The 25,507-nt window shown below is 42.7% G+C and overlaps 1 protein-coding gene across 1 annotated transcript; it reads left to right on the top strand.

Annotated features, from left to right (window-relative positions):
• Positions 1–517: 517 nt before the first annotated feature.
• Positions 518–25,212, top strand: cntn2 (contactin 2; the record flags this gene model as incomplete). Its single annotated transcript, XM_080727856.1, has 22 exons — positions 518–575; positions 3,549–3,690; positions 4,113–4,288; positions 4,588–4,683; positions 5,183–5,395; positions 7,281–7,383; positions 7,559–7,740; positions 10,348–10,484; positions 10,711–10,840; positions 11,221–11,371; positions 12,717–12,844; positions 14,033–14,208; positions 14,725–14,845; positions 15,283–15,441; positions 16,020–16,169; positions 18,153–18,223; positions 18,354–18,588; positions 19,913–20,022; positions 20,822–21,008; positions 22,766–22,878; positions 23,439–23,607; positions 25,103–25,212. 22 exons carry the CDS (start codon positions 518–520, stop codon positions 25,210–25,212), a joined length of 3,117 nt encoding a protein of 1,038 aa, XP_080583982.1.
• Between the last annotated feature and the right edge of the window lie 295 nt (positions 25,213–25,507).

The following is a 25,507-nucleotide window of genomic DNA, read 5'->3' as shown; positions in this document are numbered from 1 at the left end:
CGAATTTAAAACAAAATCCAATTATTTTATTTTTAATTTTTCCCCCCAGTAATTTCATGAAGAAATCAATGAAAATCTAAGAAAAATAATGTTTTCAAATAAATGTAGTGGAATGTAGCCTACAATATTTGGATCCGAGATGTAGTGGAGAGAAATTGGAAATTGGATTTACTCAAGTAAAGTAAAAATACCTCAACATTGTACGTAAGTACAGTACTTAAGTAAATGTACTTAGTTACTTTACACCACTGCACACGGTTCATGGGTTCACTGGTGGGGGGGGGGGGGGGGGGGTTGCATTTCACACACACACACACACACACACACACACACACACACACACACACACACACACACACACACACACATGCATAATGTTAGTTGGCTGTAATGATTGAAATGATTTGTACTTTATTTCCACAGATACTGATCAGACAGCCGGTCTGCCACCAGGTGTGACCACATCCCATTCTGGTCCCTTTGTGATCCAGTTCTAACCCTGGTGTGACTCTGCACCATGGAACACTTGCTGTGCCTTCTAGCTCTGAGCTCACTGGCTTTCAGCTATGCCATTGGTAAGTACATGCACATTTACAATTTAGGCATTTAGCAGATGCTCTTATAATCCATAGTGACTTACATAGGGTGACCAGATGTCCCGGGTTTGGCCGGGACTGTCCCGCTTTCAAGCTGCGTGTCCCGACAAATATCTCTAAAACACTAATATGTCCCGGTTTTCAACATTCACTACAAAATTGTCCCGGTTTTCGCCAGAATAGCTGTTTTCAGTGGTTGCATAGACATTTATCATGTTCTTTTCATGAAAACATGTTCACCTAACCAATCACAAAACACGAACAAATTCATTGCGTGTATGAATTCAATGCTGAGACTGTTTGTCAATCACTCACTGCCTGTATGCAACCCTGGGTGTATGTGCGCGTGCACAAATGTTAGAGAATGGGCACGTGCGTGCGCGGTAACGTGCACATTGCTTTTAGGGTCCTGGTTTTAGGCAACAGTGGGTCACGTCCCGGTTTGAGCGGCTGAAAATATGGTCATCCTAGACTTACAGTAAGCAAGGACACAACACAAGGTAATACATTACATGCATGGAAATAGTCATCTTTATCTAGGATCATAAGTAAACCAAGAACCATCAGTCTGAAAGCACACACTAGCAGGCACACATGCCTACCATTGTACTAGAAATATCAGTTTGGGTGTGATTGATGTGCCACGTTTAAGTATGTGCGCACGTGTGTGTGTGTGTGTGTGTGTGTGTGTGTGTGTGTGTGTGTGTGTGTGTGTGTGTGTGTGTGTGTGTGTGTGTGTGAGTGAGTGTGCGCGCGCGCGCGCGTCCGTGTGTGTCAAAACTCAGGGTGTGGCACATGGGGCGGTGGGGCAGTAGTGATGGTTGGGGGGACTGATTAAAATTTCATGATTGTTGTTTTAGACAGGCAGGTAGAAGGAGGACTTCGATTTTCTCTGCGATGCCCTTTTGCATTGGAGCTCTTTACAGTGAAATTCACCATTCCCATGAATGATAGATGGCAATGAGGTTGCAGCCGAGGTTTGCTGAAATTAACAGGCCGTGCCAAAAAAGTACTGAAATGTGCAGTCATGCATAGTCAGAGCCCCCTGGGCACAACACGTTTTACAGAGAAAGCTGTTCATTATCTGTCGATGGTGGGCTGAATAACATGCACGCACACACTTACAGTATGCACCTACTTCAACACATCCATGTGCAGGCACACGTGCATGAAAGCAAGGTAGAAGAGAATAAACTTTCATGTCAATGACTCAGAGGCACAAAAGTATACAAGCATTTTCAAAAACACACGCGCACACACACACACACACACACACACACACACACACACACACACACACGCACGTGCACATGCGCGCACGCGCACACACACACACACACACACACACACACACACACACACACACACACACACACACACACACACACACACACACACACACACACAACAAACATGTTTCTTGTGTTTCTTTGAAAAATCAGAGACTGTGAGCTGCTCTCAGAGTCTGCCTCACTGTCAGAATCAATATGCATTATTGATTCTAATAATGTCTTGACAATATACTACTGTCACGATCTGTATGGCTCTCTATAATTACATGTTTTGGAACTGCAGCAATATACTTGAATGTCATTTTCCAAGGTATTGAGTGAGAGTAGGAGACAGAGAGTGGAATGACAAAACAGTCCATAGCAGCAGCCTGCTTTACGTAGATGCAATGCATCACTAAGCCGAGGTGCACTGCATCTCAATTGTACCCCCTTGTGTATACCATACATGTACACATGCATAAATGCATACCTGTGCAAGTACACAGACCATGAGCATCTGCAAGAGGAGCTCAATTTGTTGCGTATGATGGATGGATTTTCTGAATAGGCCTACTATGCCACACAAATATATCACAGATGTTTCTCAAACTCTAGTTTTGCTTCTTAGTCTCTACCTCCAACAGCCTGGCCCATGCAGCCCAGCCAGGTCTCTCTGCCTCTCCTGCTTTTTAGTAAACTCCAAATACATTTTCAAGTGGGTCACCAATTTCATCCAGTCAGGAGGAGAGAGTACCCATTTATCAATTTAAAATGTGATTCCAATTCTAATTTTGTCAGCTCATTTGTTTATTTATTTCATCACTTTCAATTTCACTTGTTTGTCACTTGTATTCTGTTAGAAATCTCTGTCCTGATTGGTGTCTATGGTTGTGAGTTAAAGCCTTGGGTTTTTCCGGGATAAACAAGATAATGACTACTCAGGAATTGTGCTTTGTGGATTAGAGACATGATTTCAAAATATTTTAATTAAGATGTTTTCTGATTTCGTCTTGATGGTTTGCCACAATTATCTCTGTCTGTCTGTCTGTCTGTCTGTCTGTCTGTCTGTCTCTCTCTCTTTCTCCCCTCTCTCTCTCTCTCTAAATGTATTATGTCATTCTCGATTATTCATTAATTTATAAGTGGAGTACGTGGAGTATATATATTTTTTGTCAAATAAAATAATATAATATTGGAACTATTGAGCTGTTGAGCTATTGAGATTAACATTTTCTCTCCCACCTCATACACTTCCTCTCCAAAGTAGCCTTCGCTCCTCTCTCATCTTCCTTGTTTAATCTCCACCTTGAAGAAACCCAATTATTCGTTTCTATCTCACTCTTTCCATTTTACCCCCCCTTATCCGCTCCCTCTAATCCTGACATCTCCCTGCTCTCCACCTGTTGCCTCCACCCTAATCAACACATTCTCCTCCTCTCGCTGCACTGAAAGGTGTTCTCACCATTCTCCTTCCCTCCTTCTCCTCCTCTTCAGAAGAACAGTGTGATCTTGTGCGTTTCTCACCTGTGTCTCTTTCTCATGTTCTTTCTCTCTTCTTCTGCTCTCACTTTTGCGAAAGATTTTAAAACGATATCTTAATCGCAATGCTATAGAAGCTCATGGCTGAGAACCTGCTGGCTTATTGTTGTTTTTTTGACCAGCTGCTTTGCTGTGTTGCCAGGCGGAGACGTGTGCGTGTCTGGTCATGACAGTGGGCCGGTGTTTGAGGAGCAGCCAACTGGTCTGGTTTACCCAGAAGGCCTGAGTGAGGGCAAGGTCACACTCAGTTGTCAAGCCAGAGCTAACCCTGCTGCCACCTATAGGTCAGTAAAGCACTCATACCACACACATGCACTCACACACACACACACACACACACACACACACACACACACACACACACACACACACACACACACACACACACACACACACACACACACACACACACACACACACACACACACACGCAGTCACACACACGTTGTGAGCTTCAACAGATTTTAATAAATGTTACACATACGGGTTAGATTGAGGTAAGTACCTGTGACATACTAGCGTCATGTCCAGGGGGTGTATAGGCTTATACGTCAATGACAGACAATAGCTGGTTATATAAAAACGTATATTTTGATGCCAATACTTTTGTACTTTTACTCAAGTATATTTGGATTGTAACAGAGTATTTCTACATTGCAGTATTGATAGTTTTACCTAAGTAAACCCTTTTTTGGGGGGGTTCTAGGTGGCGTGTGAATGGCACTGAGGTCCCCCTGGGGTTGGATCCTCGCTACACTCTGGTCGCAGGAACCCTGGTGATCAGCAACCCTCAGCATGACCGAGATGGAGGCTCCTACCAGTGTTTGGCCATCAACCGCTGTGGCACCATCATCAGCCGTGCTGCCAACCTTAAATTTGGCTGTAAGTGACAACAGATGGTGGGGTCATCTTGTTTTTCTGCAGCATTGACGCATTTGGTCTTTATTGTGTTTGGCCCATTACTGTGTAATGGAAGCACCTGATAATGTTTTGCCCATGTCAAGAACTGGTTTCAGTCACTTTAGGATCTGAGCCTGTTTTATCGATTTGTGTTGTAAATCAACTTTAAAACTGGTCAATAATACACTTTTAATGATTTTCCTCGCAAATGCATGTGATTGCTTTCTTAGTATTTACATCCTTATTTTCTTCTAAGTTCTTAATCTGTTTTCTCTCTTCAGACCTCCATGACTTCCCTCCAGACAGCAGGAGTCCCCAGACGGCATACGAGGGTGTGGGGACCTTCCTGGCCTGTCAGCCCCCTCCCCATTACCCAGGTACCGAGAGCTCTCCACTGCATCCAAAAACAATGCTTAAAAATTGCTCATAACACATTTTTGTGAAATAAACGATTCAGCCTAACAATCACATTGAACCGTTCTTTACCCCATTAACTGTTTCCCAAATTGACCAATTCTTTTATGGTTCACGACTCGATAAAAAAAAAAAAAAAAAAAAAAAAAGATTAAAATACATTTTTATAATGAACAAACAAACATGAAATTCCATTTAAAAAAAATATATAATAATTAAGAAGTCGTGAAATAGACGATCTACAAGCTCGCAACGTGGCGCGACGCGTTATGTGCTTGTAGATCTACTATTTTCACTAGTTCCCGGCTAACGTCTCTCTTTTGGGACACGACCTGGTTTGGGAACCACTGCTTTACACCTAAGAAGAGCACCATTGTATAGCTCTGTAAGACTTATACAATACCATCAAATTGTTCTATAAAATAAAGAAGTTGTACAATAACTCCCTCCTGTCTTCTCCAGCGTTGTCCTACCGCTGGTTCATTAATGAGTTTCCCAACTTCATCAAGCCGGTGGACGGCAGGTGGTTCGTCTCCCAGGTGACAGGGAACCTGTACCTGGCCAAGGCGGAGCCTAATGACACGGGAAGCTACTTCTGCTTCACCACCATCAACCTGGACATCAGCACCAAGAGCACGTTCAGCAAGGCCAATCAGCTCACTGTCATGGCAGACGGTACGCGACTGTGTGTGTGTATGAGTGTGCGTGCGTGTGCGTGCGTGCGTGCGTGCATGCATGTGCGTATTTGCGTTTGTGTGTGGTTGTATCACAACATTAGAACCCACATACTGTATGTTCAACCCCCGAAACAATTGCATTTTTTTCTTGTGAGTCATAGACTAGTTACACTAGCACAAAGCAAGCCAGTGAGTGCAAAAGACTTTCGAGTGGATGGATAAGATAAGATCAATTTTACAGAAAGATGGATAACTTTAAAAGAGTGCCTATACATCACCAGTTGTTGGTTGTGAAGAAATAAACTGGATCGTTATCAAGGACCTTGCAGAATAAACACATCTCACAGACCAAATAGACAGAGATTTTTAGACAACATAATTATTTCAGACGGCCCTGCAGGAGACTGTTCTGTATTCAGTAATGGTATTGTCGCTGTCAGGCAGAAACCTTGTATGTCCATTGTGGTGGAGAAAATTCACAAAGGACTGGAGAAACACCTTGTATCAAGGAATAGATGAACTCAGAAATAAGTTAAGCGTCAAAACAGAGAAGGTTTAATCACATCTGTTCATGAACAGAGGTCAAAGCACAAAATGGCAGAGACATTTGAATGCAGGATGAGCTGTCCTAATATACGATTCTCTCGAATATGGAACTCGCTGGATGCGGAAGGGGAGTCTCTGGCACCGTTGACAGATGTCTGTGGGGTCAGAAAGGTTCTCAACGGTACCAACCACTATATGCTACGGTAAATGGCCTTGAGACAGTGCCGCCCGTGTGGGGGTACCAGGAAACATACAGTAGTTAAGGCAGGCATAAGTACTACAGTGCCTCTGTCTTATTCTGTGAGAAAGACATAAGATGTTTAATGAACCTTTACAGAAAAACATGTTCTCATTTTGGGAAGAACTCAAATTGACCTGTGAAAGGAAAGGACAAATAAGGCCATTTCCGTTGCTGCTGCAGCATTTTATCTAATGTGTTATAGCTGAACCTGTTCTATGTTCTGTATACACATGCATATTATATTTTGTTTGAATAGAAGTATTAAGAGTCGTTCATTAAGTCGCTAATTCAGTTTGTTTGAGCCTGCTCCAAACTAGAGTGTCTGTATGTGTCCATAATGGCCATAAACCACTCATACATACACACTATTATTTGTTGGGCTGTGTGTGTTGCTGCAAAGGAGAGCAGAAAAAAAAAAGTTACTAGAAAGGACAAAAATGTGTCCTTTCTAGTAACATCTGGAATAAGGGCCTACTGTATGGTGATGTTCTGGCCGACACACCTGGATGAACCTAAGTGAACAACAACAGAATCAGCATACAGATTCATCATAACTATATTCCCTCCACTACACCAGTACATCGTATCCATTGGAACACAGGTTCTTTTTTACATTTCATGAAAAGTGATAGTTTTGGACATACAAGGTTTCCGCACGTCAGCGGCGATAATAGTCAGACGGCAAACTGATCTGGTAGCAGGACAAGGACAAGCCTCTATCTTCTGCAGAGTCATAGCCTACAGTACATCTAGAAACAACAGAAACATGTTATCAGTAGAGAGGAGAAAGTACTGACTTGAAAACTATCACTTACGAATGATGAGAATGTTGCTGAACAGAAAATTGGTTGGTCCAGATAAAGATCTTATTTAACAATGAGTTATGTACCCAACAGTATATTAGAATGACCTTTTCCACTGAACCGTGGTGACAAATGCTTCTCATACTACCGGAGCATTATTGTTAATAACTTTTGACTTGTCTGGATACGAATGCACAAGACATTTTTTTCAACCCTCCAGCAATCTACAGTATATTACATTTACAACCCGAATGTGATTTAATAAGTAACCTTATACATTCCCTTCACAATAGCAAATCCCAGGAAGTCAGCTCCGAGCATCAAAGTGCGTTTCCCGGCAGAGACTTATGCACTCGCAGGACACACTGCCCAGTTAGAGTGCTTTGCATATGGAAAGTAAGTTCTTAGTCCAAACATTTTTCAGAAACCTTACTTTGTCCTTCTTTTTTTTTGCAAACCCTTTGCTTCCCTTTATTCTGCATATTATCTTGTTTCCAACTCTATTCTCTCCCTCACAATCAATCCATCCATCCATCCCACCCACCACTTTCCCAAACACTTCACTCCACAGTCCAATCCCAAAGCTGCGTTGGAGGAAGGTGGATGGCTTGCTCCCTGCCAAGGCAGGGGCCAGTGCAGAGAGCCCCATCCTCACCCTGCCTGACCTGTCGTTTGACGACGAGGGCACGTACGAGTGCGAAGCTTACAACTCAGAGGGAAGTGACATGCACCAGGGGCGCATCACTGTGCAAGGTGGGGCGAGAACATCAACATGTCATGCATTGATTGCATTCACAGGCACATTTACACATACTTTTACGAATGTCCAACTAGAGTACAGTACATGTCATTGTCCATCGACTCCTACAATATAAATGTTACAGTCACTAATGTCAAACACGTGTGCTGTGCATGGGACGGACAGGACATGCTAGGCATGTCCTAAAGCCAGGCAAACAGCTTTTGTATTGAATGAGAGCGGTACACAGTAAGTAACTGTGGTTCAGTTCAGAAAGAGAGAAATGAATTATAGAAATATACAGGGCACTTTGTCCTATGAAGACAATCGGGCAGATGCTCGGGCATTGGTTAGCTCTGTGTGCATATGCCTGCCTGACACAATACACCAAATGATGGATCCAAAACATGAATTTCGTTTTTGATTTTCTCCATTCTCCACTCTTCCAAATTTAGTCATTGCCAATTCCCCATGTGTACTGCGGTCCCTGACGTTGCCAGCCCACCCACTGTTGGGCTGGATAGGGTGTAGACAATCCTGTGCCTAATCCCATATGCATGGGGTTGCCAGCTGCAGCTTTTCACCACAATACACAAGGTGCCCGACCAAACAGCAGGGGTCGCTAATGCAGTGACAAGGACGTGGTCCCTTGCGGTTTCCCACCCGCAAACACCGCCAGATGTGTTTGTTGTGGCCAAGAGGGAGGCACCGCTGTTATACCTCTATACGCACAATCTCCCCCAAAACATGGCCCAACTAATTCCACCTGTTGGTATTGATTTGTCGACTAGACTGAGACAAACTAAAGCTGTTCCTGTTATGCCTAGACCCCATGTCAAGACACTTTATGCAGATACAAGTTTCCACACTCTCTGATCAAGTGTGCAGTTGTGTTGGGATAGTGTAACAAATGGCTACCTCATTTTTGGGTTCATAATACCATTCGGTGACCTGCAGATGGTGGCATTGTCATGTGGGAAGAGATTAGCTCATCTACTTTAGATAGACACCTACTTCACACTCCCATACACCTAACCCTAACCCCCAATAAAAGCACAGTCTTAAGGGATAATAATTGATGGTGAGCCAGTCATTGTTGAGAAATAAACCCCCACAGGATGATTAGATCCGGACGCGAAGCGGAGGGCTCTAATTATCCCGCTCATTACACAGCTACTTAATTAAGAAATTAATAAATTGACCCAAAAGTATCAAAACAAAGGATTTCATTGCTTACAGTAATGAAAGTAGTCCATTAATTTATGCCAGGTCACAATGTGTCCAGTGCAACGTGTCGCCTCGGAAAACAACAGGAAGTGCTGATCAAATAGAATACATTTTCGGGTTACTGCATATTGTATTGTCATTGTGTATTTCTTGCTTCAAATGTTTTCAAAAACATTCTTGAGAGCAATGTTTTGCTGTAAATTACATTGAGTTTTTGTCTACATAGCTGTCGTGTTCGGCTCGGCAAAAATGAAGCAGAGGTGGTTCTCCGATCCTCTCTAATAGGTTATTAGCCCTGAGTCCGATTCATCATACCCGAGTCTTATTTACGTGGAATGCACTATGCACTCTTACAGGTGGGCCACTGTGCCACCCCACTTGGTTGTTCTTTACCTTATGTTGAGGTTGGGTGGGCCTAAACATTACACATTACCCTTAAACCTTAAATATGCTCTGTACAGTATATTTTATTCATTAAAGATGGTGCCATGATTTTTTCCGCCTCTAAAACATGATTATCAGCTATTATGATTATACTAGGAGGAAGATTTTTTCCAAAAAAGTGTACTGAAAGAGTTCAAATTAGGTTTTTATGTGGCCACACCCACCAGTTCATTAAGTATGCCTGGTTGTCATGGTGGGTGGTGACCCAGCTGAAGTTGGCCACACCCACAGTGTTGGGTGAATGGTAAAAGGGGAGGGGTTGATTATATGATGTAATTGTATCTGTGTTTTGGACCGGCACTTTTGACCCACAATGTGGCAGCGTCCAGGAAAAAAACAAATACAAAGGGAATACATAGTTGCTCATAACAACCACACCAGTGGGTCTAATGAAGTATTGTCAACCTCCTAGACACATGAAAACCAGAAAAAGTACAAAACTATGGCACCACCTCTTTAAGGCAGGGGTCTTCAACGTTTTCAGGCCAAGGACCCCTTAGTTGAGAGAGAGATGAAGCAGGGACCCCCACAACCTTTTCATAGATTCCATATAGTTTCATCGTTTGATAGCACAATCATCAGTGTATTTTGGAATCATGTCAATTTGTGTTTTCAGATATTTAACCACTTGAACCGTCAACTTCACTTTTCACTCTGTACTTAGTCTGCTCTTTTTACCCTCTACACCAAACCTCTTAGCCGAAAATAGCCGATCTACAAGCTCAGCTATTTTTGGCTAAAGTTCTCAGAAAAAGAAAAAGTTTCTATCACACAATGATTTGGAGGACCCCCTGTAGTAACTCTGAGGACCCCCTGTTGAAGACCCCTGCATTAAGGTGTTACCTTTATCTTGGCTGTTACATTTAATGTGTTAAGTCTCTCCGCATTTAATGTGTTAAGTCTCTCTCTCTCTCTCTCTCTCTCTCCCCCACACTTGTCTCATCCCTCAGCCCAGCCAGATTGGCTGCAGGTGATGAGTGACTCTGAGGTGGAGATCAGCTCAGAGCTCCACTGGAGCTGTGTCGCTGCTGGCAAACCGCGGCCCTCCATCCGCTGGTTACGCAACGGGCAGCCCCTCAGCACACAGGTTCACATATTTCTATTTGCTCATTTGTGATTTCTTTACACCCACCCACACACGCACACACGCACGCACGCACGCACGCACGCACACACACGCACACGCACACACACACACACACACACACACACACACACACACACACACACATACAAGGTGAAGTTGTGTTGAAGTTTGTCTCTCTATTTGTCATGCTTTCATCTTCTTCACTTCCTTCTACCTCTGACACCAGGACCGAGTGGAGGTGAATGGGGGTCGCCTAAAGATTAATAACTTGGCCCTGGAAGATTCTGGGATGTACCAGTGTGTAGCTGAGAATAAACACGGCACCATCTATTCCAATGCTGAGCTCAGAGTCCAAGGTAGGTGAGCAGGGCTGGATGGACTGCAGTGAGTAAACATTTAATACACATACCCAAGTACTGACAAATCCAGTCACAACATAATGCATTTGGATTTCCCTGGCCTGAAAACATTGAAGACCCCTGCTCTAAAACATTATCCTTAAAAAAACCCCAAGGAAAATAGACTTAGACGGCTAAGTTGAAAGCTTGGTTTTGTGACAATATTCAGTCCCCTAAAACATTTGACATCTCTGAACAAATTTGACAGAGAAAAGTTGCCAGAATTGTCCCTCCCTCCCTTCCACTTATAAGGACCATATTATGGTCTTTAAAGAGCTGACAGCACCCTCTCCCATCTCTCTTCTCTCTTCATCCATCCATCCATCCATCCATTCCAGTCCAGGCCCCAGACTTCAGGTTGAACCCAGTGAGGAAGCTGGTACCTGCCGCCCGGGGCGGTCAGGTAATGATGGAATGTCGACCGCGGGCCGCCCCGAAACCTACCCTGTTCTGGAGCCGTGGCACAGAGTTGCTCACCAACAGCAGCAGGTATTGCACTGTATTAGATTGTCAACGTCATTATTCATAGTCATTATTCATAGTCGTTATTATCCTACCAATTTATTAATTGAGAACAAATGGATCGCAATGGAAACAAACAAGCCATAGTGCTAGACCTTGTATTGAACTCTACTTTCCGGTGCTTTTTTCTGCGAACTGCTAATAAAGTAGTCAATCAATCTATCAATCAATCAATACCACAGATTAACAAAGGGATTTTTGCTTTGGATTTTTGATAAGAAAATTTGCTGTAATTTGTCATAATCAAGTTTTTGAAACTCATTTTGTTCAACATGATAATCAACACAAATCAACACAATATGTGGGCAGTGTACTTGTACTGTATGTACAGTTCTTAAATTATTAATGGGGATGTTTCTATATATATTCTATATAGGTCATTTCATTTAGAGGTATCTACTGTACAGTACCACACCAAAAATATGGATGAAAGATATTAGAAGCGTCAATATCTTTACTTCAGTGGTAACATTTAAAAGAACGGTTCATTAAATTATAGAGAATAATGTAATGCTTATTGGATCTATAAACACTCGCTATTACTAGGCACTGATACAGTACATAGACCTCTACAACGTCACTACAATACTCACTACTTTTTAAATGCATAACCATCATAAATGGAAAAATGTGGTGTTTCAGTGTAAACTTATCACTGTGAAATATCCTATCACTGTGAAATATCCTAAGTGAGAAATGTAGTCAAAGACAACATGACACTGTATTTTGTACTATATCCCAAAAACGTTATAATTACACAGTCATGCAACTCTAGCACCACTTCTTATTCAGCACTTTACCCGTACACATCTGTTGGCCTGGGCCCTCCTACAGTAAACTGACTTCCCAAAACGCTGTTGATAAAACGGCATCAAACGGCATTTTGTTGATAGTAGATTACCTCTCAATTTGGCTCTTTTCTCCTCCTCTACTTTCCTCCATTTCCTCCAATGTGCACCTGAAGGCTTATATTGTCTTTTCATGGTGAGTGCACCGTGCAACTTACTTGTGCAAATTAATGCAGCTGAGTCACAGCTTTTTGGGTTGCCTGTTAAGTGCGCGTACATCCAACCTACGCTGTTTTTCCAAATGCTTGAATCAGCCCATCAATGCCAAAATGCAACTTCTTTAAAGATGTATTTATTTATTTAAAAAAAGGCACAAAAAGAAACATGACTAATTGAAAATAATCAGTACTCTACAAAGGTCTGTATTATTATTAGATCCATACACCCGCTGATCATGACAAATTCACAATGGAAAAATGCTTCTCTGGACATTTTTGAAAACCTTAGTTTTTCGTCTTTGCCAGGGTGACGGTGACTCCAGATGGAGTTCTGTGGATCCATAACATCAGCAGAGCTGATGAGGGCAAATACACCTGCTTTGCTGAAAACTACTTGGGCAAAGCAAACAGCACTGGACATCTGTCTGTTAGAGGTTAGATGCACACACGCACACACTAACACACACACCCACGCACCCACCCATGCATGCATGCACAGGCTAATCGTAAAACTAACCCTAACCCATATTTGTACTAATTGTAACCATAACTCTAAAATATTCACTATTTTCTAAGAACAATTCATGAAATTCTGAAAGAATATGCACCTCACTTTTTGGGGTGATAGTGTCAGAGAGAGTGGCAGAATCCTACTCCACACTCTCAAAGTTGTTCTTAACTCTCCATTCTACTGCTGTACAGCGTTCTATGCTGATCCTAGATCCCCCTCCCACTCTCAGTGCTCAGTGTGAAGAAAAAGAAAGTCGCATTGCATTTTGATGCGTTTTAGTTTCAGCATAATTAAACATGCAGTGCCATTTGGAAGCCCATTTCTCCACAATGTGCTCATTCGACATGAACACTTACCCTATAATCACATTGTCCAACCGTGACTATAGACTACCTCCTGATAGGTAGTCATGAACAGCGATGCTTTTGCAAAAGGCAAGCCATCCAAGTTCTAAAACCTATTATTATCTCTGACTGACCATGATGCAATGTGATGTGAGCTAATGCAGTACTGTAGATCAGCTATTTTCAGTACACGACACCAGCATGCAACTAAATAAAAGGCTTCAAGCTTTAGTTTGTACTTGTAGGCATTGCTTTCATTAATACTGAAAATAACAATCCTGCCGGCTAATGACCTTGCCCCCTCTCTGTTTCTTTATTTATTATTCCTCTCTCACTCAGGCTAGGGCAGTGTCTAGTGGAGACACTAGGTCCATGTTTTATGGTTTTACTATCCTCATGGTCCCCACAAAGCTAGTAAAGCATGTTACACACACACGCACACATGCGTGTATGTACACAGGCACGCACGCACGCACACGTGCGTGCATGTACACAGGCAAGCACAAACACACACACATGTAGACACGCACGGGCACGCGCACCCACTCACACACACACATGTAGACACGCACGGGCACGCGCACCCACTCACACACACACACACACACACACACACACACACACACACACACACACACACACACACACACACACACACACACACACACACACACACACACACACACACACACACACAAATCATGCAAGCGAATAACCTCTTTTCATACAGCCATCTCTAACCCCCCGACCTATCTATTTGTGTCCAGACGCCACCAAGATCACCCTGGCCCCTTCCAACGCTGACATTAATCAGGGGGACAATGTCACGTTGCAGTGCCACGCCTCCCACGACCCCACCATGGACCTGACCTTCACCTGGGCCCTCAATGGGGTCCTGTTGGACCTGGAGAATCCTGCTGGGCCCTTCCATCGTGTGCAAGGAGTGAGTATCATAGTACTACTCTAGAGGAAATGTTTTTTAATGGGATGATAATTTGTGGATTGCGACATGGACAGATGGAGTAAGCAGACTTTTGTGTGAACGAGGCCCTTCTTTAGGGGTTCTTTTGTTGGAGTGGGCACAATACTGATAGTGAAATGCACTGTACTACAGTTGAAGTAGACTCCATTGAAATAATACCCATGATTGGATGATGGGAGTCATTGTGGACAGTAACACTGTAGTAGTTAGGGTTTTAACAGATAAAGGGAGACTCCATGCCTGGTTCAATTTACTATTTGGTCATGGAAAGTTCCATGGTACCTGAGCACCAGACCAGACAGAATTAAACCTCGAATGAGATCGGGTATCCATTACATATGCTGCCATTTCATGTCTAAAACTGATAATACCTGTTGTACCCAGTCTGAAATAGGCTTTACTTAGCTCTCTTATGTGGATTGTTTTGCTTGTCTTCACTCACCTGTCCCTTCTTGTCCTCTGCCTGTGTGTCTTCAGAAGGAGACCATAGGTGACCTGTTGATAGTGAATGGCCAGCTGAGCCAGGCAGGACTGTACAGCTGTACGGCTCAGACGGTGGTGGACAGCTCTTCTGCTTCTGCCAAACTGGTGGTCCGAGGTAAGGCAGACCCTTAACACATCTGTTATTTAATAAGGAATTTGGAACAGATACAGCTTACACTAGGGGTCTTCAACGTTTTCAGGCCAGGGACCCCCAAACTTATGGGGATATGGAACATACGTTCATTATTTTGAACATAAGACATGTGGGAAAGGTTTACAAAAAATATTTAGAAATACAGTATTATGGGTTTTTTTTGTTTTTTTTTCTCCAAGCAACAATTTCGCAGACCCCCTGCAGTACCTCCGCGGACCCCCTAGGGGTCGCGGACCCCCTGTTGAAGACCTTTGGCTTACACGTTGTGAATAAGCAAATGGTGTCTTTTGTGATCTTATGCAGTAACCTTTTGTGTGTGTGTGTGTGTGTGTGTGTGTGTGTGTGTGTGTGTGTGTGTGTGTGTGTGTGTGTGTGTGTGTGTGTGTGTGTGTGTGTAGGCCCTCCAGGGCCCCCTGGAGGACTGGTGGTAAAGAACGTTGCAGAGTCGTCAGTAGAGCTCAGGTGGAGTCGCGGCTATGACAACCACAGTCCCATTGGGAAATATGTCATCATGGGACGATCATCGCTTTCATCCGAGTGGAAGAGGATGAGAACAGGTGCGTGTGTGTGCATGCGTACATGCGTGTCTGTACACATGCATTAGACCCTCCAGAAAAACGTGATTATGCTATTGCATAATTTCCCAGCAAAATCAGCCAAATGCCGCTGATCACTTGATTTCACAATCCCCGCACTTTTTCGCATAAAGTTATAAAATCTTCGCTCCACCCGTTCGCTCTCAACCATAACCCAGTTGCACGGAGCTTCCGGCGCCGCAGCCGAGTGTGATCTACAAGCTCACAATGGCTGCATCTGCGACGCGACGTGAGCTTGTATGTCTGCTGTTAACCGGAAGTGTGGTGCAAAAAAAATCTCCAGTAAATTCCCGCGGAAAGAGGTGAATACGTTTTGCTGGGGACCCCTAAAGGACCGCTGGGAGAACCAATACCATACCTCACTTTGAGAACCAATAGGGTGTAGGAAAATCAAGGATTTTCAATTTTTTCTGGAGGGTCTAAATGCATGTTGTGTGTCTATGTCTGACTCTTACTTTGAGTCAGACTGCTTTCCTACCAGTACTGCAACTGCAGGTGTGAGTTAGTGTGCTTAATGGTTGCCTTCCCCCTCCCGTTAGATCCTGTTAACATCGAGGGCAATGCAGAGTCGGCCCGTGTGATTGGACTGATGCCCTGGATGGATTATGAGTTCCAGGTCATCGCCAGCAACATCCTGGGCAGCGGAGAGCCCAGCATGCCCTCACACACCATCCGTACCCAGCAAGCAGGTGAGGGAACCATGGCAATAAGGATGTGACACAGAGGCGTCAATGGACCGTTTGTCAGCCTTCTGATTGGTCCCTGAGACTCCCTGATTGGCCAACCAGAAAAAATCATTCACTTTTTGCTATCGGGGGTGGAGTTGTGCAGTGAGAGAATGTTGCTTCAGGCTTTCAACAACGGTCCGCTCTGCGCGGCACGGAGAGCGTGCAGTACGGCGGCGCGATTTCGCTCATTATAATGAATAAGCTTCAACAAATTAGTTCACATGGACCTTATCAATGTAACTAAGAGTTTCGATTGGGTACATATATTTTAAATGGGCAGAATTACAAAAGCCAGCCTATTATGTGAGGAGAACTGTAGGCTGGCTGTCATTTTCCTACCCAAAATGCACTGCGCTTTCTCTTTCTATTTATCTTCTCTGTCTGATCCAGAGGATTAAACTAATTAAAACATATATTTTCGGGGGTAAACTACTGTTTTGCTATGTAACTACTGTACTTTTTTCTTCCCTTTTTATTAATATCACGTAGATGTGTTTTTTTTGGTACTTTATATAGCTGTAATGAGGCTATGAACAATCTTTTTTCCCCATCCACTTCCACTATAAAATAATCTGCAATGGTGATTCTGTCCCACTGGGATTAAACAAATTAAAACATATATTTTCGGGGGAAACCCCCTGTTTTGCAATGTAACTACTGTACCTTTGTCTTCCCTTTTTATTAATATCACCTAGATGTTTTTTCTTTGGTACTTTAAATTGCAATAATGAGGCAATGAAAATACCCTCTCCCCCCATTCACTGCCACTATAAAAACAATCTGCCCAGGGTCATTTGTACCACCATAGTAACAGGGCAGAATGGGGCGGGATTTGCAAATGAGAGAATTGGGTATGGCAGGGGTATGCAGCTGCCATACCCTGGGTCCAGGGGGGGAAATAAAAGTTACTTTTATATAAATCCATGAATGTCTCTTTGTCTATCTGTGCTGGTTATTATGTTGTTAAATTACAATAAAATAACTACAAATGCAAAATTTAACAAAATGGTCACTTTAACAAGGTATTATAATTATATTCTCCACACTTTTATTCTCCCCATCTTGACAGAATGGTATATTCCCAGGTTCCGCAGGTCAGCTGCACAGGTGCAATTCATTTAATATTGTTAATTGTGGCACGTTTACTAACATGCCAAGTTTATCTGCACTTTCTTGAACAGCCGTTCCAGGCTGCCATATCCAGCCCAAGAAACCGTAGAAATGGGGGGGGGGGGGGAATAGAATGTACTTCGTAAAATAAATGTATCATTCATGCCTGTCGCTAAGTCTTGCACGTGCAAGACACTAGTCATGTTGCCATTTCATGTCTGTTGCTAAGGTATGGCAACATGACATGTTGCTTTTTTTCTGAACTGTCGCCACTGATGTGACACTATGTGACGCTTGTTATCTCCCCTCCCTTTTAACCACATGAACCCTAGTGTCCGTATTCGGGGCATGTCACAAAACAGTAGGTGAACATTCTGGCCAAACATCAGATCTACAAGCTCACAAAGAAACGACTTAAAGAAATTAATAATACTCTAGCTTTGGTCAAGTGGACTGAGTTAATCAAAATGCCTGTGGTCAGATTCTTGGTGATAATATTAGCACATTTTAGAAGAAGAGAGTGAATTGGAGGTATCTTTTTATAGATGTATTTATTTATGTTTTGATCTTTGTTTCTCTTTATTCTTTGCAGTCTGTAAAGTACACAAGGAAAATGTAAAACTTTTGGAAAAGGCTGTATGTTTAATGTTATACAGTATATTATATAGCATTTTATTGGATACTTGATTGATACTACAATGTATAAATGGCAATACAGGAGTATTAAGGAACACATTGCTTTTGCATATACTGGAGCAGACAGTGAATGTGCATAATGTCTGTTGGCCAAACCTATGGTTTTATATTTGTGCACACACATTATCTCTCCCTTAGCTCCCACAGTGGCCCCGAGTGGACTAGGAGGAGGAGGAGGGGACCGCAATGAGCTCATCATCACTTGGACGGTGAGTGTATCAGAGGGTGTCAGCATGAGTGCTGCGCTGAATCAGTGGAGCGTGGCATTGTGAAATGTGCCATGTAAATGGCTCCTCAAAAAACATCTAAACTGCTATTACATTTTCTTGAATCCCCCAGACGATGGCCAGAGAGTACCAAAATGGGGATGGCTTTGGCTACATACTGGCATTTAAGAAGAAGGACGACCTGACATGGACGGTGGTGTCTGTTCCCCATGTGGAGTCATCACGATATGTCTACTCCAACCAGAGCCTGTCACCTTACATCCCCTTTGAGGTGAAGATCAAAGCCTACAACCGCAAGGGCGAGGGTCCCTTTAGCCAGATCGCTGTGGTGCATACGGCTGAGGAGGGTAAGTAAGCAGAGAAGACAAGATCAAGTTTGGAGTTACTGTAACGTTCGACTTCAGTTGTTCCTGTGCATAGTGCATATACTGTGGGAGTTTGCTGGGTTACGTATTTCATACAGAATCATTAAACCCATGTTTGTTGCATGCAGTGTTTAGGAACACCATAAGAGGGCATCCACCACATAGAGAGGACAACCACAGTCATTGTCAAATACTTTGTCAGTGTGAAATAGTGTGTTTGTAATTCCAGTCGTTCCCACACTGGCACAACATGCCAGGGCCCAGATTTATTGAAGTGCACATGAAGTCAGGACTGAGTTTCTTTTTTAATTCACAAAAGATTCTGCACACCTGTCTAGCCTTCTGGCAGGTACAGTGGAACAATTCTGCATTTAGTGTGTAACATTTTACAGAAGAAACTGCAAAAATGTATGATGTGCTTTAATAGATGACATGTCATACTGTACCTTGTGAAGATCTAAAAGTGCCTGCGGGCCTGGTAGAACACCTTGTGACTCACTTAGTTTGAGAGCCATTTCAATTATTAACCTTCATGATGATTCATGATGGCTCCTACTGAACTCCTACTGACCTCTTCCATAGTATACTATTATATGGGCCCTATCTTGCGTCCAAGTCACGCTACCCACTATTTGGGAATTTAGCATCGCACAAAGGGTGTTCCCGAAGCTGTGTTGCCATCTTGCGGCACCAGCCTTATCCCTAAAACACCTGCGCTACCCCTTACATTATGCGTTGGTAATTAATAAAACCAATCAGCGTGCCAGGTGCCATTGCCTATAAAAGCCGGCTGCACTGTGCCTTATGCCCAGTGCTATAGTAGACTCTCTCCCTCTCTGCACATGGAAGAGGCAGTCCGACATTGATTGCCTTGGAATAAAATAATATTTGATACACCAAATTATCACTCACACATTACTGAGAACTTAAAATTACAGCAATCACTTGTGTTCTGGATTCATCAAACTGAATGGTTTGGTGTGGTTATAGCAAACGCAGATCAAACAACATTTTATTTGTCTTTGCTTAACTGGCAACTGCTGATGAAAACACAATGTATTGACACAAGGAATTAACAATCACACTTTTGTGTGACTGTTAATTCCTTGTGTCACACTAAAATTGTAATGACTATCACGTTCACAATCACTTAATTCAGTGCAGCTGCATTTAGTGGGTAATGCTGCTGCACGATACCGTTTGTGCGTAAATATCGGATAGTGCATAGCGTCATGGCACTGCGCACGGTAGGGCCCTATACAGTATGTACTGTACCGTAATACACCTTTATTCGCCCCACCCTCAGAGCCCACAGTGGCACCATCCAGTATCAACGCCACAGCCCTGAGTGCCTTCGACATCCAAGTGTCATGGGAGTCTGTCCAGCAGCTCAGCGGCATCCTCAGGGGATATGAGGTCTGTGTGAAAGTAGCCAAACATCTCTTTTTGCAAGCTTTTAGGCTCTATGGATAATGGGAATAGCTTTTATTTTAGAATCCTGTCTTTGACATTGATTCTAAGCCTGTCATATAAAATGTGCTACATAGTATAGTATATAGCTAAACTTAACATAATTGTTTATTTTCATCACCTCTATTTCATGTTATTCTGTTCCAGTGTATCACATCCTGTGTCAAGGGTAAACTTCTTAGTTGGGGTCATTTCAAAGGGTCATTTTCAAAACAGGGTCATTTCAATCTGGCTAGATCCAGTTGACACATTGCTGAAGTATAATTACTGCATTAGGTTTAATTATGGAGGCATCGTAGTGCCTCCTTACCTCATCATCATCTTTGAGTATTTTGTTCCCTCCCTAATAAAAGTATTAAGGATTTATTAGCTTAATGCCAGGCGGAGACAGGAGCTGTTTATCTTGGTAAAGTTGAGTGGTTGCTATCAGTGTCTCTCTCTGGTGATTAAAGAAGAGCCCGCTACCTTATTATCACTATCAACAAGGTTATGTAATTACTTTTACGGCTATTACTCGTATGAGATGGAATTGTTCTCAAAGTTTTACTTTCAGTCCTACCCGTTGCTTGATTTCCAAGAGGCCATTTGGAATTAGAAAACACATAAAGTCTAATTCAATAATTTGTAAATGTCTTTTACAGAAGAGGTACAGTGTGGGACCTCAACTGTCAAGTTCGATATTAAATGAGCAGAATGGTGACAACACGCGTGTGTTTGTTTGTTTGTTTGTTTGCATACATTATAGATCCGCTACTGGCGGCAGCATGAGCGAGAGGCAGCGGCAGACCGAGTGCGCACAGCTGGACTCGAAACAACCGCACGGGTGTCAGGGCTTCGGCCCACCACTCGTTACCATGTGGCTGTGTTGGCTTACAACAGTGCCGGCACTGGACCCCCGTCACCACGGGCAACTGTCACTACCAGGAGACCACGTATGTCTGCCTGGCACATGCACGCATGCACGCACACATACACTCATATACTCTCATATTCATAGAGCATTGGAATTGGAAGGTTCCCGGTTTGATCCCTGGCTCCTCCTGGCTGCATGTCTAAGTGTCCTTGAGCAAGACAGTGAACCCCTAATCTCTCAAGCCAGACAATCTCTGAATGCTCCGTAGTCTCTAACTACGCCTCCTGAATAGGCGATAAAGGAAGCTGTCATCTGTTCTTCAGTTTCCGTTCACCAAAATATCTTTAAATAGCATTATGAGCATTAATGAGTTCTTATAACTATAATTATACAGTGTTATAAGCCGATTATAATACATTATAAGTATGTCTATAATGCATTATAGACATAGCTTAGCAAGTGTTACCCTTATTTTTTAATGTTCAGAAATATATCGTCACTGTCTGGCCAAAACCTCCGAACTCCATTTTTTAGGTTTTAGATTTTTTTGCATAAATCAGGGCTATTGTACACCCTTTACGTCTGTGTGTTGGTTAAAATAATATTTAACCAATGAAAATTAGGAAAAAGTGGTTCAGTCAGAAAAAAAAAGGAAATACATAATGCACCATTTTCCATTTTCCACATGCACAGATAGACTACGATCAACACCTCAGACATGCAATGTCAATCATATTCATGGTTATGATCACAGTTTCATAACTGCGTTAATGTATCCTTGAATATACTCTATTCAGGCTTAAATGTATCTAAATCTGTGTCAACTGTCCAGAGGTCATGTTCGCCTGTCGTTTGCGTGAGGGAAAGTACACAGTTTCTAGCCACCCCGGCCTTGGGGGATGTAAATAAATTCAGCAGGTCTGTTTCCGGATGTTAAACTTAGGGTGTCATTGACAGTGTGACGGAACCACTCCTCTCCCTGAAGCTAACTGTGGATGTGTTAACACCACGGTCCATTCCTGCTCATATGGCTGCCTTAGCTGTGTTTAACCCATTGATCCTGGGCCCCGCCCTCCCACAGGGTCCCTGAGTGACATAACTCTGTGTGCATGTGTGTGTTAATGTGTGTGTGTGTGTGTGTGTGTGTGCGTGCGTTGCTGTGTTGAGGATTTTACTGTGTCTGACCATGAGACCAGGCAGGCTCCAACATTTGGTAAGAGCGGCACCAGAGTGGCTCGGAGTGGAAGAGTTTTCAACTGTTTTGAAAACTCGCTCCTCTCAAAATCTGTCCGCTCTGCTCCGTGATGTGCTCCCAATCCGTTTCACACACCACATGCTCTGATACCACTATCTCTGTGGTAGTTATAGAGGGTATGCGCATGCATAAAGTGAATGGCAAATCGAGTGGCAAATCGAGTGATAAAGTGAGTGGCAAAGTGAGTTTAACGCTGTTTAATGTCGTTTAATGCAATCAGATCTCAACTTTTATGTTTGGACATATGGGCTGTCAAGGCCAGAAAGTCGCTTTTTGCCACTCAGTAGGCGTTCCTTCCCGCATAACTTCTGGCTATGATGATGATGTCACGCGCATACCCTCTATACTGAGACACATCTCTAAGTCTATGCTAATCCAGCCATTTATGGATAATGGATATAGTAAATGTAATTACATTATTTTGATAAATAACAGTTCATGATTTGTTATATCGTATCATTTGTTTCATTGCATTCCAGGTGAGATTCTTTCTTTTTATAGGCGTTTTTTATTACCTGCAGTGTCTTTCTGTGTTTCTTTGGAAATTAATACATTCAACTCAGTGTTTTTTTCCTTCGCAGCTCCAAATCGTCCTCCAGGCAACGTGTCTTGGAAGACAGATGGCTCATGGGTAACAGTGAGGTGGGACCATGTGAAGGCCATGCACAATGAGTCAGCCGTACTGGGCTACAAAGTGAGTGTTGGAGTGTGCTGTATTTGAACTAATCACATCTATTACACAATTTACATTTACAGTGGTTCCACGATACTGTATCTGATTTTGTTTCCCTTTTGATAAGTTACAGTGTGCTACTTGTAATCCAAGGTAGATATGGCTACATATCTCATAATCTTATAGCTGGTAATAAAGGATGGCAATTTAAGACCCAAAGATAATTTGGGCTGAGCTGCACAGTGCACACCTGACAGTTTTGTGTGTTGCATCACACAAAGGTAAAACAAACAGCAATCTGGGAACCCATTCAATAAAAAAAACAAGTGAATTAAAAGATTAATTGTTTGCAGAATCTGTCTTGAGAGATTAAACAAACAATGTTTTCAGAATAGTTTTACAACAACACAGGATTTATACTGTATAGGGAGTATAATAATATAATGGTATAACAATAATATAACTTTTATAGAGTTGCATTAAGAGGATAATGCTTTGGAGAGACCTTAAACACCCTTTACCTTTGTCTGATAATATGATTAGTTATTTCATAGTTTCTTTTTCCATCTATTCAATGATAGGTTCTGTACAAACATGAGGGCCAGACAGCGCTGAAGGTTCTGGACAAGGGGAAGACGTCAGTGAGTCTGCCATTGCCTAAAGACAACGGTTACGTAGTACTGGAGATCCGATCCTGGGGTGAGGGTGGAGATGGAGCAGCGCACGAAACCATTGTGTCCCGTGACTCAGGTGAGAAACATGCATACGAGTACACTTACAGTTGGATTGCAAGAGGGAGGTCTTTAATACTGTAGAAGACATTAAATAAGTCAGTGAGAACATTTCTAATGAGTCACATTTCATTAGGATCTTAATTCCAGTGTATTTGATGAAAGTAGGCTACTATAAAAATGTTCCAGAAATAACCTTTTTTCCACTGAATCTTAATGGCCTTGGCTTCATCAACTTAACATCTGCTGTTGTAGCCATGGAAACCTTTGGGCTGTCAAAAATCTTTAATGTTGAGCATATAAAAAACTCATTTATCTATGAGGTTATTATGATGTATTCTCTCTTAATCTTGAGGCTGTCAAGAAAAGAGCAGTATACTTTGGCATGTCACACATTAACATGTTTTTAGGATTGTACAGTTTGCACATGTACTTTAAGTACTCTGTGTTATTGCATACAGGAATGCGAGGGGAATGTTTTCATTAAAAGCATACAGTGTGCGCTAATATTACTATTCCAAAGGTTAGTTTGGAAGGTTAAAATACCTACACATACCAAATACCTCCATGTGGTCCTCTGTTTCCCTAATTCTAAGCATGAGAACACATTCTTAGCTCCTCAAATTCAGGTAGTTTCAACACCACCATTAAACATTGCCCTTATCAGTCCAAGAGGGGCGCATTGACTTTTCTTATTGCTGGTGATACTTACATTAGCTGTACAGCACTTCAGGTCTAATTAGTGGAGGTCAAACTCACTATTAGCTGTAGGTATGTTGTACTTCTGACAGCTGCTTAATTCACTGTGGGGCCATAGCTCTGTCCTTCAGCCCTGTTCTCTATTTGACCACCGCACAGGTATTTTGTTCATGAGTGACAGAAGGCCAGAGAGGTCAGATATTCTGTCTTAATAGGTTTTCCCTCTGGCTATTACGAGCTGTCAGTCACCACAGTAACATAACAGGCTAAGGGGCGAATGGCCCTAACAGCCCTGCTGCACTGCAGGAAAACTATCAGAGAACACTGGGCTGCTAGGCTACCAAGCCACGATATAGAAAGATGTCATGCATCCCCAGTCTTCATCAGTAGACCATATTCACAAGGCGGCCATCTTGCCATGAAGTTAATGAAATGCCTGCCCGTTGCCACCCGGGGGTTTTCAATGCAAAATGCAAACATGGCTACCAGGTGAATATGTCAGTTGTTATTCCTGTTCAGATACCGGCAGTGGTGTAAAATAACATAGTACATTTACTCAAGTACTGTACACTGTTAAGGTATTTTTACTTTTCTGGAGTATATTTCCATTTTTCAGTGCTTTTACTTTACTTGCGATTTCGATACGTTTTAATAATTTGAAAACTTGTGAAGTAGCACTTTCTACGTTTGGTACTTTAACGCATTTTGATACCAATACTTTTGTACTTTTACTCAAGTAAATTTAGAATTCCTGACTTTTACTTGCAGAAGAAATGGTCTCTCACTCTCTCACCCTTTTCTTTTTCCCCTTCCAGGAACTGGAATGATGGTCCAGAACAAGGCCTGCTCCTCACTGTCCCATCGTGGACTTCTTCTGCTCGCCAGCACAGTTTCCCTCACTCTCATTGGCTTATTGGGCCTGTGATCTCCTCTGCCAGTCCCAGGACATTTTTATTTTTCATATTCTAATCCTGTTGGTCAAAGTCTTATCAACCTGTGTCTTTTTTTGGTAGGGGGTGGGTTTCAGGACCGGTCAGGTAGGGAGTGCAACAAGACATGTTGCAGCACTGAGGGAGGTGGGGTACAGGCTGGGTGGGATGACAACAATTATTGAAACGTTTGTTTTTATAAGAAAATCAAAGAGGGGCTTTTTTTTTAAACTAAAAAAAGTGTCTGTGGGCATTACAGGGGGTGGGGTGGGTTTGACTACCTGATTGTGT

Source organism: Nannobrachium achirus (genome assembly GCF_963921795.1).
Source record: "Nannobrachium achirus genome assembly, chromosome: 6".
Lineage (NCBI taxonomy): Eukaryota > Metazoa > Chordata > Actinopteri > Myctophiformes > Myctophidae > Nannobrachium > Nannobrachium achirus.
This window is presented reverse-complemented; position numbering and strand designations above follow the sequence as displayed.